The sequence below is a fragment of the Poromitra crassiceps genome (genome assembly GCF_964638095.1).
Source record: "Poromitra crassiceps genome assembly, chromosome: 8".
In the NCBI taxonomy this organism is placed as follows: Eukaryota; Metazoa; Chordata; class Actinopteri; order Beryciformes; family Melamphaidae; genus Poromitra; species Poromitra crassiceps.
In genome coordinates this window covers 40,004,814-40,022,313 of record NC_139629.1, presented here as the reverse complement: position 1 = coordinate 40,022,313, position 17,500 = coordinate 40,004,814, and the positions used below count along the sequence as shown (strand labels likewise).

General features: G+C 44.8%; 1 protein-coding gene across 1 annotated transcript in view; it reads right to left on the bottom strand.

Moving 5' to 3' along the window:
* The window catches only part of LOC310780707 (low-density lipoprotein receptor-related protein 1-like), a gene marked incomplete at its 5' end in the record, with an annotated part of 157,296 nt that overhangs the window by 43,317 nt on the left and 96,479 nt on the right, over nucleotides 1-17,500 (bottom strand). The window contains 13 exons of the mRNA XM_083641218.1: nucleotides 85-209; nucleotides 1,318-1,469; nucleotides 2,221-2,347; nucleotides 2,481-2,610; nucleotides 6,818-6,952; nucleotides 7,094-7,225; nucleotides 8,125-8,253; nucleotides 9,903-10,043; nucleotides 10,212-10,361; nucleotides 10,588-10,682; nucleotides 10,792-10,966; nucleotides 11,279-11,506; nucleotides 13,967-14,086. Of these exons, the coding sequence (XP_083497344.1) occupies nucleotides 85-209; nucleotides 1,318-1,469; nucleotides 2,221-2,347; nucleotides 2,481-2,610; nucleotides 6,818-6,952; nucleotides 7,094-7,225; nucleotides 8,125-8,253; nucleotides 9,903-10,043; nucleotides 10,212-10,361; nucleotides 10,588-10,682; nucleotides 10,792-10,966; nucleotides 11,279-11,506; nucleotides 13,967-14,086 (1,839 nt within the window). The remainder of the gene's footprint in view (nucleotides 1-84; nucleotides 210-1,317; nucleotides 1,470-2,220; nucleotides 2,348-2,480; nucleotides 2,611-6,817; nucleotides 6,953-7,093; nucleotides 7,226-8,124; nucleotides 8,254-9,902; nucleotides 10,044-10,211; nucleotides 10,362-10,587; nucleotides 10,683-10,791; nucleotides 10,967-11,278; nucleotides 11,507-13,966; nucleotides 14,087-17,500) is intronic.

Here is a 17,500-nt window from a genome sequence, read left to right as displayed (position 1 = left end):
GTGTGTGTGTGTGTGTGTGTGTGTGTGTGTGTGTGTGTGTGTGTGTGTGTGTGTGTGTGTGTGTGTGTGTGTGTCTGTTTCTACCTTGCTGCCTGGCTCTGTTGAAAACCTTGATGTCTTTCAGCTGTACACCGATGCCAGTCCTGAGCTGGACAGAGTCTGTAGCGTTGTCTTTGTTGCCTCTCTTGATGGAGCCATTGGCATGAGTCCTGGACAAAAGACAACAACTCTGTCAGCCAATTTACAATAAGAAAGATACAATATGAAATCTTAGAATAAGAAAGACACAATATGAAATCTTAGAATAAGAAAGATACTAAATGAAATCTTACAAATGACTGAGTTTACAACAATGAGTTTAGATAGGTGGAAAAAAGGGGTTGATTGAAGTAATGCAGTGGTTCTCAAAGTGGGGTCCGGGGACCCCCAGGGGTCCTTGAGCGGGTTCCAGGGGGTCCCCAGCAAAAAGGGGAATCATTTATTGTCATTATAATTCTATCCATAAGTACGCAATGACAGAATGTATGACTGTTTCGATAATGGGTTTTTCATAATACTTTCTGTAATATAAAACAGATGGGGGGACCCTGGGACAAATCAATTGGGGGTCTGTGATCTAATTTGTGTCAGTTTAGTTTAGGGGTCCTTGACGTGAAAAGGTTTGAGAACAAGTGAAGTAATGAATAAACCGAATAGCTTAAAGTCCCTGGAAACCAAAATCCACAAAAACCTTCTAACTATTAAATTTAGGGTCTTATGTGAGTAATTGTGTGCCTCAGAAAGTAGTTGACATTACTTTCAACCCTAACCCCAAAAATCGACACTTTTCTACAAGGTCTGGATTTCCATTTCCTCATTGAAGAGAGCGGTGCGCGCGGTGCTAAAATGCATGATCTTATCACGTCATAAGATTTAATTGAATCACACACGCGCATGCACGCGCGCACACACACACTGACACACTGACACACACACACACACACACACACACACTCCATCTCTCTTTCGTTCTCTCTCTCTCTCCTTCTCTCTCCTCCGAGCAGGTCTCCTCCAGCAGGTCTCCTCCGAGAGAGAGAGAGGAGACCTGCTGCAGACGGGACACGCCCACACAGTCCGCGGGAGAAAATACACTCTAAAATCTAATTGATTCTCATGACTTTTGCCATGACTGTCAAACCTAAATGTATATACTTTGCGACGTTCATCATCGTTCAAATTTGGCTGGTGGCTTATTAACATAGGTTTCTGTGATGTGATGAACTCAAAATGCTAAATAATAAATAAATAAAAATCTGGTTTCCACGGACTTTAACTGACCTATCACTCCAATAGATGTATTCCTCAAAGACAGAGACAGCAAACATATCCATGTTGTTGTTAGGCAGCACCAGCTCCCTGTTCTCTCCCGTCTCCAGGTTGATGCGCTCGATCTTGTCTGTCCTGGCATCGCACCAGTACAGCAGACCCTCCTGTGTGTGTGGACACAAGACACAAGTCACACAATGTGGAGCGTTCCAGAAAGGTCACACTTTCAAAATGCAAATGAGGCAAAACTAGCTAAGCAATTTCAGGGAAAGTTTTGGGAGATTGGCTCATTGGTCAACAACTCCATGCCAACACTTTAGCATACACTATGTTGGAGAAATTGTGCATGAGTAGCATTAGCAACAACAAAAAAAGAAAAGAAATTACTTGCGGCTACTTTTGGCAGTTTGGCAGCCGGAATTTGACACAAAAAATAAGGTGCAGCTTTGAAGTGGGGCTCCTGTTATTCCAAAGGAAGTGAATGTGTTGTGCCAGAAGGGACTTGCTCAAAACTGCACAGTGGACAAAATGGTTGCTCGCTGGCAATATCTCCAAAAATAAACTGTGGCCACATCAGCTATAAAGTTAATATTTCATTTTTAAAAATTTATGAATCTACAGTTGTAAAGTTTTATTACTATAATATGGTGAGCCTACTTACTTTGGTTAATGTGAATTGCATACAATCACTTAACACAACACTTAAAGCATGGAGCACCAGAGTAAACAATCTATTGGTCATACATACTACCGGTACATGTATGATTCTGCCATGTGCCATTCATGTTCTTACCCTTGACAGGTCAGTTTAAACACAAGGGGATTCAATTTCAACTAGACACGGTCACGATCTTCTCCTAATACTGACAAATGTGTGAGGGAAGGAAGTGGTACGGTGTCGCTCGTGATCCAGACCTGGTAGTCGATGGAGATGCCATTGGGCCAGCTGATGCTGACATTGACCAAGACCAACCTCTGGGTGCCATCCAACCGAGAGCGCTCGATACGAGGGTACTGACCCCATTCAGTCCAGAACAGATACCTGCGCACGGGGACAGGCGAGAGGAGACGATTTAAAAATACATTTTAGAAGGATGCAAAAAAGAAAGTATATAGTGCCAAAGCTCCAACGACACAATAGGAGGCATAACTCAACCCTTGACCACGAGCCTTACCCTTTCACTGGGTGGACAGTGATGGCGCGGGGCTTGTCCAGGCCCTGGGAAATGACCACATAGCGGAAGGAGCCATTCAATCTGGCCACCTCGATCACATCGAAGCCTTGGTCTGTCCAGTAAATATTCCCTATGAAAGAAGAAGCATGTCAACCAACTATGTGTGGTCCTTTCTCTGTGATGTATATGTACAGTACATTGGTACAACATGTGCATGTTGGATAGTATTTTTTACTTTAACGCTTTTAACTGCTGACAGCTGTTTCTCAATCACTATTATACAATTGGTTTTAAAACATAGGTGATTGCAATTACTGCTAAAAGCTGCAGGTCTGGGGGATGGTTCCGTAATACGGATGTACTCACAAGAGGTGGTGAGGTGATGCGTCAGGAGGGACGCACGCGTAAGGGGAGCTTAAAAGAGGACACCGTACCCAGACCCAGAGTTTTATGTGTGTGTAGTCATGTTTCTTATATAGTCATGATGTCGGGGGACTAAATATAGATAAATTGATTTATTCTATTATGCAAACCCAATGAGTCCTCTATAAGTTTTTAGCTCTTTTTGCAACTGCTGCGCCTGTTGCTTTTTTTTTTTTTTTTACTTTGTTTTTATTCAGTTTTTCCATTTGCAAGTGCAAAAGAACAGACATACAGGTACAGTGCACATAACAAAGACAGACATCAGTGGAAGGAACTGTTACAAATTCAAATAAAATAAAATAATAACAGGTCTTGAAGGAGCACATCCATCTTCTTCACATCTAGTTTACAGAGTTGTTGTGGGTTGCATATGAGACAATAATCACATCCCATGGGGATTATCACATGGAGAGAATGGGAGAGGAAAAATAAAATAAAACAAAACCAAAAACACGGTATACAGAGTGATTGGATCACCTGTAGGTTACCCCTCACAGAGGTCCTTTGAACTACCCAGATACAGAGACCATCTCATCCAGTGGTTGACAAATTTGTCCATGCATAATCTCAAAGAAAAGGTCAGACTTTCCATTTTGTAAATTTCCTTTACCAGCCCTATCCACTCTGATCTCGTTGGAGGTTCTACATTCAACCACTTCCTCGTTATAGCTTTTTTACTGGCTGCGAGCAGTATGTGGAGAAGGTATCTATCATGTGAATTGAGCTTGTGTGGTATATTGCATAAGTAAATTGTACTAAAATCGTGGTTAAGCCTTAGGCCCATTATTGTGTTTATCTCAGCTACTACTCCCAGCCAGTATGGTTGAATTACAGCACAGTCCCAAAAAGTATGAAAGTGGTCGGCCATGGTGTTGTTACATTTCCTCCAGCAGTGACCATGATCTGTGTTGCCAATCTGTCTCTGTTTTATCTTTGGGGTGATAAAAAACCTGATAAAATTTTTCCATACAAATTCTCTCCATTGACCCGAACTTGACGTGTGTACCTGTGTTTTACATATATTAAACCACTCCTCCTCTGTAAGAGACATATTCGCTTCTTTCTCCCATTTTGATTTAACATACATTGTGGAGTGAGTCTTGGAAGATTGTAAACATGAGTAGATTCTGGCAACCAGTTTTTTCTGAGGGTTGGACTTATAAGCTTCAATGAGTAACTCAATCAAGTTCATTTCAGTTTCCTGGGTAATTCTAACATTTCTGTCAAAGTGGTGCCTGACCTGAAAGTATCTGTAAAGATCCTGTTTTTCTAAACCATACTTGTCTGAGAGCTGTTGGAAGCTGTCCAGTCCACTGCTGGAGGAAATGGAACAGTATGCCGTAATACCCCTAGTAGTCCATTGCCCAAACCTCCCATCCAACTGAGCAGGTTTAAAATCCCTATCATGAAACACCCATCTGAGCATTCGTGCATTCCTATCTAATTTTAGTTTGCGGCATTCTTTAAACCAAGTATCCAAGGGAGTTTTTGTCCAATCATTCAGATTCCTCGAGTGAGTTAAATAAAGAGTTCTATCTCCTATCAGTGCTTGAATCGGTATAGGTAACTGACTCTGATCCAAGTCTTTCCATTTTGCGCTATAAAGTGGGTTGCACCAATTAATCAAATATCTCAGTTGAGCCGCCTTATAATAGTCTTCTAGACATGGGAGAGATAATCCCCCTTTTTCTTTGGACAACTGTAAGGTGTTAAATTTAATCCTGGGCTTTTGACCTCTCCATATGAATGCCGAGATCATTCTCCTCCAGTCGTTAAACTGGTGAGGGGGTATTTCTATTGGGAGTGATTGGAAAAGGAAGAGCAGTCGTGGTAGAATGTTCATTTTGACTGTATCTATTCGATTATGCATGTCCAGTGGTAATAGGGCCCATCTTTTTAAATCAACGCAGATCTCCTTTGTAATAGGGGGGAAATTAACTTTGTAGATGGTGGACAGGTCTTTTGGTATTACGACCCCTAAGTATTTAATGGTGTTGTTTTCCCATTTAAAATGACATAGTCTCTGTATTTCTATGTGTGGAGAGTAATTGTATGTGAATGTTTGTGTTTTTTGCATGTTCAATTTGTACCCTGAGTATCGACCAAAATCTTTTAGACGGGACATTAGTTTAGGTAGACTTGTGTCTGGGTTGGTGAGGGTCAACAGAACGTCGTCTGCATATAAGCATATTTTGTATTCCTTTCCTCCGACCAATATCCCTGTTATTTCCACATCTTCTCTAATTGCTTGTGCGAGGGGTTCGATAAATAGTGCGAAGAGGGCGGGGCTTAAGGGACACCCCTGGCGACACCCCCTTTCAAGCATGACAGTTCTGGCAAGACTGCCGTTTATTTTAACCCTGGCGGAGGGAGAGTGATATAGACACTTCAGACATTCAATTACGTCACTGTTGAAGCCAAAACGTTGCAATACTAAATACAGGTAATCCCATCTGACTGAGTCAAACGCCTTTTCGGCATCAAGGCTGAGAACAATAGATTTTTCAATACCATTGCTCATATGTTCAACCAGGTGTAAAGTGCGTCTCACATTATCTTGTGTCTGTCTGTTTTTAACGAATCCAGTCTGGTCTTCATCAATTAGATTTGGAATTATGTTCTCAAGCCTTTTCATTAGTATTGAGGCATATAGTCTATAATCTATATTTAGTACTGATATCGGCCTATAGGAGCTACATTCTGTCTTGTCTTTGCCAGTTTTAGGAATTACCGATATCATTGCTTGTTTCCAAGAGATGGGTATCTCTCCCCCCTTAAGCGTGTAGTTGAAGCACGTCAAGAGTGTAGGTGTTATTACGTCACTAAATGTCTTATACCACTCCGCCGGATATCCGTCCATTCCTGCCATTTTGCTTGTTTTGAGTCTTGCAATGGCATTTTCTATCTCCATTTGTGTTATCATGCGTGTCATTGTTTCATTTCCTTCGATCCCGATTGATGGTAAATCAAGTGAATCAAGAAATTTAGTAATGGATGAGGGATTAGCGCCTTCGGGTTGTGTGTATAGGTCTTTATAATATTTTTCAAAAGATTGTTGTATTTCTTCTAATTTGTAACACATCGTGCCAGTATGGGGGTCTTTAACTTTGTAAATGGATCTCTCGGCCTGTTGTCTACGTATCCGCCAAGCTAATAATTTCTTTGCTCTTGGACCGTTCTCGTAATACCTTTGTTTAATAAATTTCACCTTAATTTCCACCTGTTTGTCATATATTTTGTTTATTTTTTGTTTAGTTATAATTATTTGCCTCAGCAAGAGGGGGTCATTGAGTTCCATATGTCTGGTTTCTAAATTTTTTAGTTCCTCCAGTAAGTCCTTTAAATGTTTTTGTTTTTCCTTTTTCTTTATCGATGACCACATTATAATTTTTCCTCTGATTACTGCTTTAGCAGCATCCCATAAAGTACTAGGAGAAATTCCCTCAGTAGTGTTCTGATCCAAGTAGTTTTTAAATTCCACCTTAATGAACTCCTTGAACAGAGGGTCATTAATGAGGCTAGTATTGAGTCTCCATGTCGTTTCTTTAGCTTTGTTGTCCAAATGTAGGGTTAAATATACACCTGCATGGTCCGATATGTCCTTAACTCCTATATCACAGTCTATGATTCTATGTCTCTCTGTGTTGAACATGAAAAAATAGTCCAGTCTTGAATGAACAGCATGGGGGTGGGAGAAAAAAGTGTACTGCGCTGCGCCTGTTGCTTAATGCACTTTTTATACTATTTTTTTAAAGTTTTGTTGTGATGCTTTTAAATGTCCATTTTATTCTCTTCTTTTATTCTCCTGTCAACCATTTTATGTGAAGCACTTTGAATTGCCTCTGTGTATGAAATGTGCTATACAAATAAACATGACTTGACTACGGTAGTATGAACGTATGCTTTGACTAGACCTGCTATCCAGTCGACGGTGATGCCCTCCACCCTGCCGATGCCGTTAGTAACCACGTCTTCTCTCCACGTCTGATCTCTCTTAGCCCTGCTGATGGTGCTCAGGCCCATGTCCACCCAGTAGATGGTGTCGTTCTCTGAAAAAAGGCAGAGCTCCATTAGTGTCGAATACCGTAGCGATTCGCTGGGATAACGACAGCTATAAAATCCCTTTCAGGGGAGGCCTTCTCGTTCAGGGGAGGCCTTCTCGTTACTGCTGTGACCTCGGTGTTGCTCACCGGCATGGAAGTCGATGCCGACCGCCAAAGAGGTGCCCGACACCGGCACCAGGGCATCGGACTTGTCCGCCGGGTCCAGTGGAATCCCTCTGATTCCCTCATGGACAGAGTAAAGCAGGAAAGAGCCCATACCTGCTCAGAGACAGAATGAGAGGTTGTTGTATTAGGACACACATGGGCCGCGATGGAATTTAAAAAAAATATATATATATATTTTTTTTTACAGTGTACCTGAACGCAACATGCAAGATACCCGCTGAATAAGTGTCCAAATGTTCATGTCATTCTGGCCAATACTCGACTTCTGTTATAGCATTTCAGTCTGGAATATGGAATATCTTTCAATAATCTTTATGACTAAAAGGCTAAAAGTAATCTCATGTGTAAGAAATGACTGTTCTACATTGAAGTAGAAATTTAAATAATTAACTCGTTGGTTTTGGATTTATTTAGCTTCAAGAGTGCATTTTTGTTCAACACAGGCTTTGAGATTCCCGGGCCACTTACTGATACTTATGCTTAAATTAACCCACTCATATTCTGGTTTATTTCAAGAAAAACATTTCGGCTAGTGGAAATTCTAATTGGCTGTGACTTTAAAATCTAGCAGCCATATTGGCAGGTGGTCAAAAAAGTTAATTTCAAGCCCTGCAGGGAGAGTAGGTGGTGACATAGCAGTGAGTGAGAAAAGGATCAAATATTGGTGGTTAAGACTGAATAATGACATCACAACTGTTAATTTAAAATGAGTTATTCCTCTAAACCTGGCTTCAAATGCCCCAACATTTTTCGCGCTGGCGCCGTTCGGCCCTCAGCAAAACCTGGTAGAAGAGGACATTTTTTTGTGGCCCTCTATCATCAAAGTTGCCCATCCATGGGTTACGGCATGACAATATTTGTTCGGCCCCTGGCAACAATCTGGGTTCCTCATGTGACCCCCCATGAAGAATAGTTGCCCACCCCTCCATACCGAGTACATCTACATCTCCTGTTGGTGTGACAGTAGCTGTGAAGCAGTGGTGGTATCTTACCCTCGCAGGACTGCTGTCCCGTCTTGAGGCTGTACCCGGCGGTACACATGCAGGACCAGGTGGTGGGTGAGGTGGGCAGACACAGCTGAGAGCAGCCTCCATTGTTGTTATTGCACAGGTTGATACCGTCTACTAAGAACAAGAGAGAGGGCAAATCAGTTAGAGACCCTGAGAAAATCACTCCTGAGTTGATAGATTTGCAAATAAGCTCTCCCCCCCCCCCCCTTTTTTTGTTTGCTTTAACCTACTTAGCGCACAAAACAGGTGGGTTTTTACATTGGCAAGAAGGCAATTTCATTATTCAAGTAAGTGATCAATTGCAAAAGTATTCTAAATTGACTTTCCAAAACCTCTAATACTATCCTGTTACTGCGTAGATTTGATGACAGTTATTGTAGAGTCTTACCCAGGGAACCTCCCCCATCCAGCACCTACAGTACAGGCTAACTCAAGCAATGAAAAGTACATGCAAATGTGATGTGACTATAACACTGTTACTTCAATAGAGAGGCAAAGTGACAGCCTACTTCCTGCTTCAGCACTGTACCAGAGCTTTTCATCCGCCATTTATTGTCCCATAGATATTTCGTAAAATGCTTATAAAAAATAGTTTTACTTGGTCAAACCAAATGGTTCAGCTATATTTAGAATCGGGAGAGGCCATAGAACATTTCACTGGGACCAAAACTTAACACGTTCAGTGCCAGCGACGCCATATGGCGTCATTAGAAATTTACCGTACAGTGCCAGCGACGCCAAATGGCGTCATAACTCCAAATTGTTTTTTTGACGGGGGGGTGTCGATCTAAGCTTCTTACGTCGCCTCTAACAATATTGTAGCTATTGGAGGTCGATAACCTATTTTACAAACCCATTAGGTGGCGACAGCACTCTCCTGATCAGAGAAAAAGGAGCCAAACACACAGAAATAGTCACTGGGGAAAATGAGGAAATCGCATCGCATCCGTCCGTATGCATCGACGTGCCTCCATAAACGAGCACAACGCCAGCTGTGCCCCCAGCAGCAGCATCCGCTGTCACAACTGAGCACCTCCATGTACGCTGCAACAGCACATTCACATAATCAGCCTTATTATTCCGAACTGGAAGCATGCCAGCCCGTGACAAACACACGCGGAACCAAAAAGCTGAATGTCGCGCACCATTCACTGTGTGTGCGCAGCAAACTCAGCAGAGACTGAGAGCCACCAGACACATAAGACACACCCAGGAGGCGTGTGCAGTTGAGGGGGGGGGGGGGGGGGGGAGCACGCAGAGCAGCAGAGCAGCATACACTTCACCCAGACAGACCCAGACATCAGAAAATTAGCTTCAGAGTCAGTGATGTGCTTGAAATGTTTAATTTCACAAAAGGCTCATTATCTCAGCTCGTAGAAAAAAAGGGATGTTTTTGCTTCAATCAAGCTATCTTCTCCGGCTCATAACTAAAGAACGGAAAATGGGATCAATAAACTTTTTTTTGCAGGTGATAGAAGAGAGTCTCATCGTTATTTGTGCGTGTTCAGTGTTTACATAGTAATTATTAAAAAAATTACATGACTGTTTTAAAATGCATTGCGGCCTATGTGGCACAGCAAGCAACCTTTTGCCCAAGGGCCGTGGCACTCAAAGTGTTAATAAAAACTACGTCAAAAAAATATTTTCTTTAAATCCGCATTTTTTTTTTTTTACGTTTTGGTCTGAGTGAAATGTTATGTGGGCGGTCACTTTGCCTCTCTAGAGCATTCCTTCTCAGTGTTTTAACATGTATTTCTTACCTCTTTGCTCAGCCTCATCATATATCCTCATGTGCATCATGGGGGACGTGTTGTTTCGCAGCACCTTCCAGTTCCCCCCGTCCTTCTTGTCACAGGTTCCTATCTGGTCCGTTCCCTGGTCTGCCCACCACAGCTTGTCTCCTAAAGGCAGGGGAGATGTTGTCAGCTGTTATCTGATAACATGGCATATGGAACCTCATATGTCATTTTGAGATGACCAAAGACACTACACACTCTCAGATTGCACATCAGAAAGATTAGTCATAAAACAAAGAGAATGTGTTGAAAATATTATGCTTTCCTCCTCACCCATAATAGCCAGTGCAGTAGCCTTTGTCAGTTTGCCCCTAGCCGCCTCCAGGACCTCCAGTTTAGATCCGTCCAGCTCACAGCGGCAGATAGTGCTGTTCCCTGAGCTGACCCAGTACAGTTGCTCATTTTTATAGTCAATAGAGAGGCCTGGGTGGACAGAATCAATAGATAATTAATGCATAACAAACTAATTTTCATATGCTATCCATCACACTCATTTGCTCACTCCATGACTGCATTTGTTTTTAATATATATATATATATATATATATATATATATATATATATATATATATATATATATATATATATTCAGTATTATTTGGAGTCAATCGTTTGCTTGCAGAGGTACAGTAGGAGTTCAGCCACTCACCTACTGGTCCTTTCTGATTGGTGAACAGTGTGGTGTGGTTGCTACCATCCATGTTAGCCATGCTAATGTTGTCTCCATCCGTCCAGTACAGCTTCCTGCATGGCATGAGAGATTAGACATGTTTCACATGTAGGAAAATAACGAAAGAGCACAAGAGAGGATGAGGAATTCAGATTTGGAATTGAGCGCAGCCCCAACACTCACCCCAGGATAGGGTGCAACACCAGACAGTGGGGCTTGTCCAGGCCCTGGATCACAGCATTCTTGAAGGAGCCATCCAGTCTGGCCACATTTATCTGCTTCTTATTGGCATCATAGCTGGTCCAGAAGAGGTTCCTGGACACCCAGTCTACTGCCAGGCCATGGGCGTTGGGGAGGTCTGGGAAATGTCAGAACCACAAAGAAAGTTGTTAGGGTTGAATGGAAATCCTACATCTCCAAAAAGCTAACTTTTCTGGACTTTGGACAAAAAACAACTTCTTTTTAGATTGATTCTTGTCTTTTTATATACTATGGGATTTGAAGAGTTTCTTGGGCTGAAACAAGCTCTCAGATGAATACAAAATTACATTTTGGATATATACTTTTTAAATTGTTATATATTTTAATATTTTGGACATCTAAATTTATTTATTTTTCTTTGGGGGGGGGGGGGGGGGGGTCCAACAGATATTCATGGGATTGTTCTCACCAGCAGACACTACAGTCTCCACCCCAGTGCCATTGATGAAGGCTCTCTTGATGGTCTGGGTGCGGACGTCTGACCAGTAGATGCGATGCTCCACAGCATCATAGTCCACCACCGTCACGTTGTCGATGTCCGGCACGGTGAAGGAGATGATGTAGTTATAGTAGGGGTTGTCGATATCCACGCCCCGAATCTCGATCTGACGAGCGTAAAGGAGGAACTTGCGGGACTCTGGAGAGGAGAAGATGGCAGAGACAAACACGGGCAGTAGGAAAGATTTGAATCACTTCTTATCACTTTTTTATTAATGGAATGAAGATCTACCGTAAGTAATCTCCGAATGAGAAGGAGAGGTAAAAGAAGGCAGAAAGGCTTTAATTTCTGTTGAATTTCAATAACTTCTCATTGCTGGAAGGAATATATAAGAGCTCTACAAATACAGTTTTGTCACTAACAAATATAGTTTTGTGACTAACACTAATCTCACCTGTGTGTGTACTTCTTAGTTCTAAAAAAGGTTTTGTGATAACTGATAAGACAGGCAGCGCATAACACTGGATATTATCCAATGTCGCACACATGCAGGTTCGAGTGTTTATACCAAGAGTCACGGAGGAGCTTGGAAGACTTGGGGCAGCAATGCGCTTGTATATATAAACCTCTGTCATCATGACGTTTGTCCCTTCTAACTTCCTACAGGCAAATTATGATTACGGGAGTAAGGAGGAGGTGCAAACTCCTCCTTTACTACGTATCCCCGTAATCATTCATCAAGACTGGTGCCTCTGTTTGGACTCCTCGCCCTCCCACTACACCTCAGAGAAGCAGGGAGTATTTAACCGGGGGCCAATCTCCTGGGGTTCCATCCCCTCGTTTCAAGAGGTGGTGAAAACAGTCAGTCCAGAATTCATAGAACCATTGTTATATCTGTAGCTCTGGCGGCGGATGTGACCCAGTTCTGAGCAGTACTGCCCCGGTTTGCTCGGGCTCTGTTCATGAGGAATGCATCAGAGGCCCTCTAATCCAATTATGCTCACATTTACACTGCAGAGACGATGATTGTTCTGTCGAAATGCTAAACATCGAGATGGAAACATGGGGATGAGTGTGTGCACACACACACACACACACACACACACACACACACACACACACACGCACACACACGCACACACACACGCGCGCACATGCACACGCGCACACGCACACACACATGCACACACACACACGCACAAAGCTAGCCATCAGACTATTATGAACCCCACTCACAAAATCAATCGCACTTCAATAAATGAAGACTTTAGCACTTATTACTTATGACAGCCTTTGATATGGAATGAGACGGGAATGAAATTAAAGGAGGCTGCGCGGCACAAACGGAGGAGATGTCATCAGATCTGCTTTCATGATAGATGACAGCCAATCAGGGCTCGTGAGCGGAGCGCACCATACCGGTCATGACAGAGCGGAGCGCACCATACCGGTCATGACAGAGCGGAGTGCACCATACCGGTCATGACAGATCGGAGGGCACCATACCGGTCATGACAGAGCAGATCGCACCATACCGGTCATGACAGAGCGGAGCGTACCATACCGGTCATGACAGAGCGGAGCGCACCATACCGGTCATGACAGAGCGGAGCGTACCATACCGGTCATGACAGAGCGGAGCGTACCATACCGGTCATGACAGAGCGGAGCGTACCATACCGGTCATGACAGAGCAGATCGCACCATACCGGTCATGACAGAGCGGAGCGTACCATACCGGTCATGACAGAGCGGAGCGTACCATACCGGTCATGACAGAGCGGAGCGTACCATACCGGTCATGACAGAGCGGAGCGCACCATACCGGTCATGACAGATCGGAGCGCACCATACCGGTCATGACAGAGCGGAGCGCACCATACCAGTCATGACAGAGCGGAGCGCACCATACCGGTCATGACAGAGCGGAGCGCACCATACCGGTCATGACAGAGCGGAGCGCACCATACCGGTCATGACAGAGCGGAGCGCACCATACCGGTCATGACAGTCCTGAGAGCAAAGAGAGAGCCTGTCCTTTTACTCTTCAAAGACATGGATTATGTATGACAGCACTGTCTGTGTGTGTGTGTGTGTGTGTGTGTGTGTGTGTGTGTGTGTGTCAAGATCATTGACGGTATATATATAGGGGGCGACGCATTCCCGCTTCCTACCGCTATGCAAAAAGGAAGCCAAAATATCTGGTTTCAGCGAGCCGCCATCTTGCTTGTGTGACAATTTGCATGAGTCAGGAGCCACCTCAGCCGTCATGCCGTCTGACGGAGGTTTGAGAGTGGCCGTCACAGCTGTCAATCAGCCTTTTAGATCGTCAAATAACGATATAAAAACAAAGTTATCAGAAGAATGAGCACTTGAACATACATCAGCGTGATATGACAGAAACCTTCTTTGGGAAAAATCTATCTGACATGTACTTTGATTTTGTCGTTTGGCTCATGTCCTGTCCACTAACCCGGAGCATGGAGGGGGGCGGCATTTAAGACCTATTGATATTTACAGACAGCCCATATTCTAATAGACCTATACTGCAGCCAGATGTTTTCGAGATGTTTTGGCTTCACTTTTGAGGAGCTGTCATGACATCCATATTTTTAGACAGTCTAGAGACTCTATGGTCAGCATCTGTTGTAGCATTACCTTTGCAGGTGCGTTTGTCAGGCTGCAGCTTCATGAGGTGTGGACAGGCACAGGAGAAGGTCTGGTTGAAGTTGATGAGACACAGGTGGGAGCAGGGGCTGGAGGCACAAGGGTTGGGAGCTGAGAGAGAGGGAGAGAGAGAGAGAGAGAGAGAGAGAGTAAGCAAGGAGTCTCGGGAGGTTTATAAGTCAGCCGATCTGGGCTCGCCCCACTCCGCCTTAGAACACGGGTCGGGCATCTCTCAATGGACCATGAAGGCCCCAGATTCCGCTACGGGGCGATCGTCCTGGTCCGCTGCAGCGGCACCTATGAATGATGAGTGAAAGCCCTCGGGTGGATTGACTGGTTCTCTTTTGATAGCGTGCGTGCGTTTGATAGCGTGCGTGCGTTTGATAGCGTGCGTGCGTTTGATAGCGTGCGTTAGCGTGTCTCCTTTTTCATGTTCATTTTGGATGATTTAACGCCGGCTGTAAGGTCATGTAACTGTTGCACTCTTCATGGAAAATAACAACTGGAGTAAAGTTTGAACGAGATGCCGTGAGATTTATTCACAGGTGTGTGGCAATGACGGCCGCAGAGAGAAGCAGAGGCAGTGTCAAGAACACGGCAAATAACACAACCACTTCCGTTTCTAGCCTCCAAATAAAAGCAGACAGGGCAAAATAAGCTTCAATCACTCATAGCCTTAAAGTTTTCTGACTCTGGAATCATAATGATAATCTCATGAGCACGCAGTGCATTAACACAGCAGTAGTCAGACTATCTCCCTGCACCGGGAGCATTCAACTACCCCAATACAGCCTGATGGCACAAGTGAATTCATTGGCATTCAACAAACAAGATAACAAGTTGCTAAAAACACATCATCTGCGTTAAGTGCCTGCCATTAATGTCGCGCATATTAATTAATCACTCCCACATCAACTCACATGCATGTGGAGCCCGTCAATATCCAATGAGAGGCAATGAGGCAAAAGCCATCAAATAGCTAGTCTTTCTTCATACAATAGATATTTCTGATACCAAGGCACACGTGAATACTGTAATACAGAGAGGAGTGGAAGACTCAATTACAACATCAAAGACAACAACACTCTAAAAGCCTGACAGCTGTCAAGTCAGCCAGAATAGAACGGAAACTTCCCGTTACAACTCTCAAAATAAAAGTACCATTGCAATGTTTTTTTGTGTACCAAAGTACCAAAGAGGAAAAAAGAAAAACCATTTTCATAGAAACCTGTTTTAAATGAACATAACGTTGTGCCTTTGAAAAGACCATTTTAACCCGCAGTGAGTCATGCAGTAATACATTAGCGCTTTTATTTGGAAAATAAAATGGTCTAGCTTCTGTATGGAGAGTAGCCACAAGAGCTAATTGTTCACGTGAGTTTGCTGGGTTCAGTTGGGCTCAGTTGCAACACAACATCGGAAAGATGATCAGTGAAGAAAAGATCGCCTTGACCACAGATGGATGTAACAGTCACCGCACATTTAATCAACAAGTTTAATAGTACATTTAAGATAGTCTTCTCGTGTGATCTCGTTCAATGGTCAATGTTACAACAGGACATTTGAGTGGTTGGACTGCCCTCTAGTGGACAGAACAGTACATAACAATAACATGCAGATTATTAGGCTTTTAAGCCTATATAGGTCAAATTAAAATGTCATAAAAAATAGAATAAAAATCAAATATTCAAATAATAAAGCACTGAAAGTCAAATTGGATTACTGAGGAAGATTGACAGCCCTAGTTGGCGATAGGACCTCTCGCAGCAGGGGCGTGGCCTCTCTGCGCAGGGGCGTGGCTTCTCTGTGCAGGGGCGTGACCTCTCTGCACAGGGGCGTGGCTTCTCTGTGCAGGGGCGTGACCTCTCTGCACAGGGGCGTGACCTCTCTGCACAGGGGCGTGGCTTCTCTGTGCAGGGGCGTGACCTCTCTGCACAGGGGCGTGGCTTCTCTGTGCAGGGGCGTGACCTCTCGGCACAGGGGCGTGACCTCTCTGCACAGGGGCGTGGCCTCTCTGCGCAGGGGCGTGACCTCTCTGTGCAGGGGCGTGACCTCTCTGCACAGGGGCGTGGCCTCTCTGCGCAGGGGCGTGCGTTCTCTCGGAGGAATCTCGTGAATCTCGGAGGACGGCCACCCGAACCGGCCTTCCGGCCGTTGTTCCCCCTTTCCTGGTCCTCTGTCTCCTTCCATGCCAGGCCTGCCGCAGTTCATCCCTGGTAGACGACTGTGGTCCAGTTGATGGTCCAGTTGAGGGGTCTTATTAGCCTTGTCTAATACAACATCACTGATGGCTGGCAGACCCTCAGGCTTGTTCATGCTGGCAGAGATAAACTGTAAGCCCAGAAGGAACTCCCTGTCATATTGCTTCTTCTCCTTTGGGTTGAAGGCCTTCCATTGTTCCATGCTCAGTGCTTCTGGTTTTCTGCCCTGTAGGTCTCGGACCGCTCGGGTGAGTCTTTGGTGAGTGGACTGGAGTGCGTCAGCCTGGCGTGGACACACTGCCTGAGAAATGTCTAGGAAACTGTCTGACGTACCGGGAGGCTCAGGTGAAGAAGCTGCCTGGCCATCTCGAAGCATGGAGGAAACAAGCTTGGCTATTTCAAAGTTCTGTTCTGCTTTCATTAAGCGCCGCTGTCTCTCCAGCCACTTAGCGATCGCCTCTTTAGCTTTGAGGGCCTCTTCTTGGAGCCACTGAGCTTCCTTGGCTTTGTCGTCCAGCCATTTACATTCCATATCAGCATCGACCTCATCCTCGATCTGACGGCGGAGATCTTCAAGCTCCAACTGCTTTATTCTCTCTCCCAAGATTGCAGATTGGACACTGCAGACAGCCTGGGAAGGATGCATGCCAATAGAGGCTGCTGTACGCTTAATGGATCTGCTGTGGCTGGATGCACTACTGTTGAATGGTGTCCTTGGATTGCTGGCCCGAAGCTCTGCACAGAGCCCTGTGCACAGGTCTTGGTGGGACTGCTGTAGTCCCTCGTTCCCCTCTCTGAGCTCTAGGAACCCATCTTGGCATCTCCTAGGTGGTGCCCTTCGCTCCTGGCACCTATGGTGAGATGCGGGGGATTCCCTGTGGGTCTCCTCGTGGTGTCTCCCTCCGTGAAGACCACAGGCTAGCTGGGGCTCAGGAACGTACCTTCCACCACAGCCATGGTACAGGTCCTGCTCTGTAAGATCAGCATCCCGTCGGGACTGGTTGCGGTAGGGTGAAACATAGGGGGGAACCTCCCATGCCTCTTCTTGCCCATGCCTATAGTGGGCCATGCCTGGGGGTGTCGCGCCGCAGTGTCTCTGGTGGATGAAGTCCACCTTGTAGTCATCCAAACAACGTGGTGGACGTATCAGATGCTTCGGACGACCTCCTTCTCTGTCGTACTCGCTGGCAAGGGCAAACGCTGATATCCGGCTAGAAGGACCAAAACGTTCTGTGGATCCAGCCGGACCTGCTGCTTGTAGGCCAGAGATTCGGCTAAGACCAGACTGTTCGGTGGTTGGCACCAATGGATGCCTTAGGTCTTC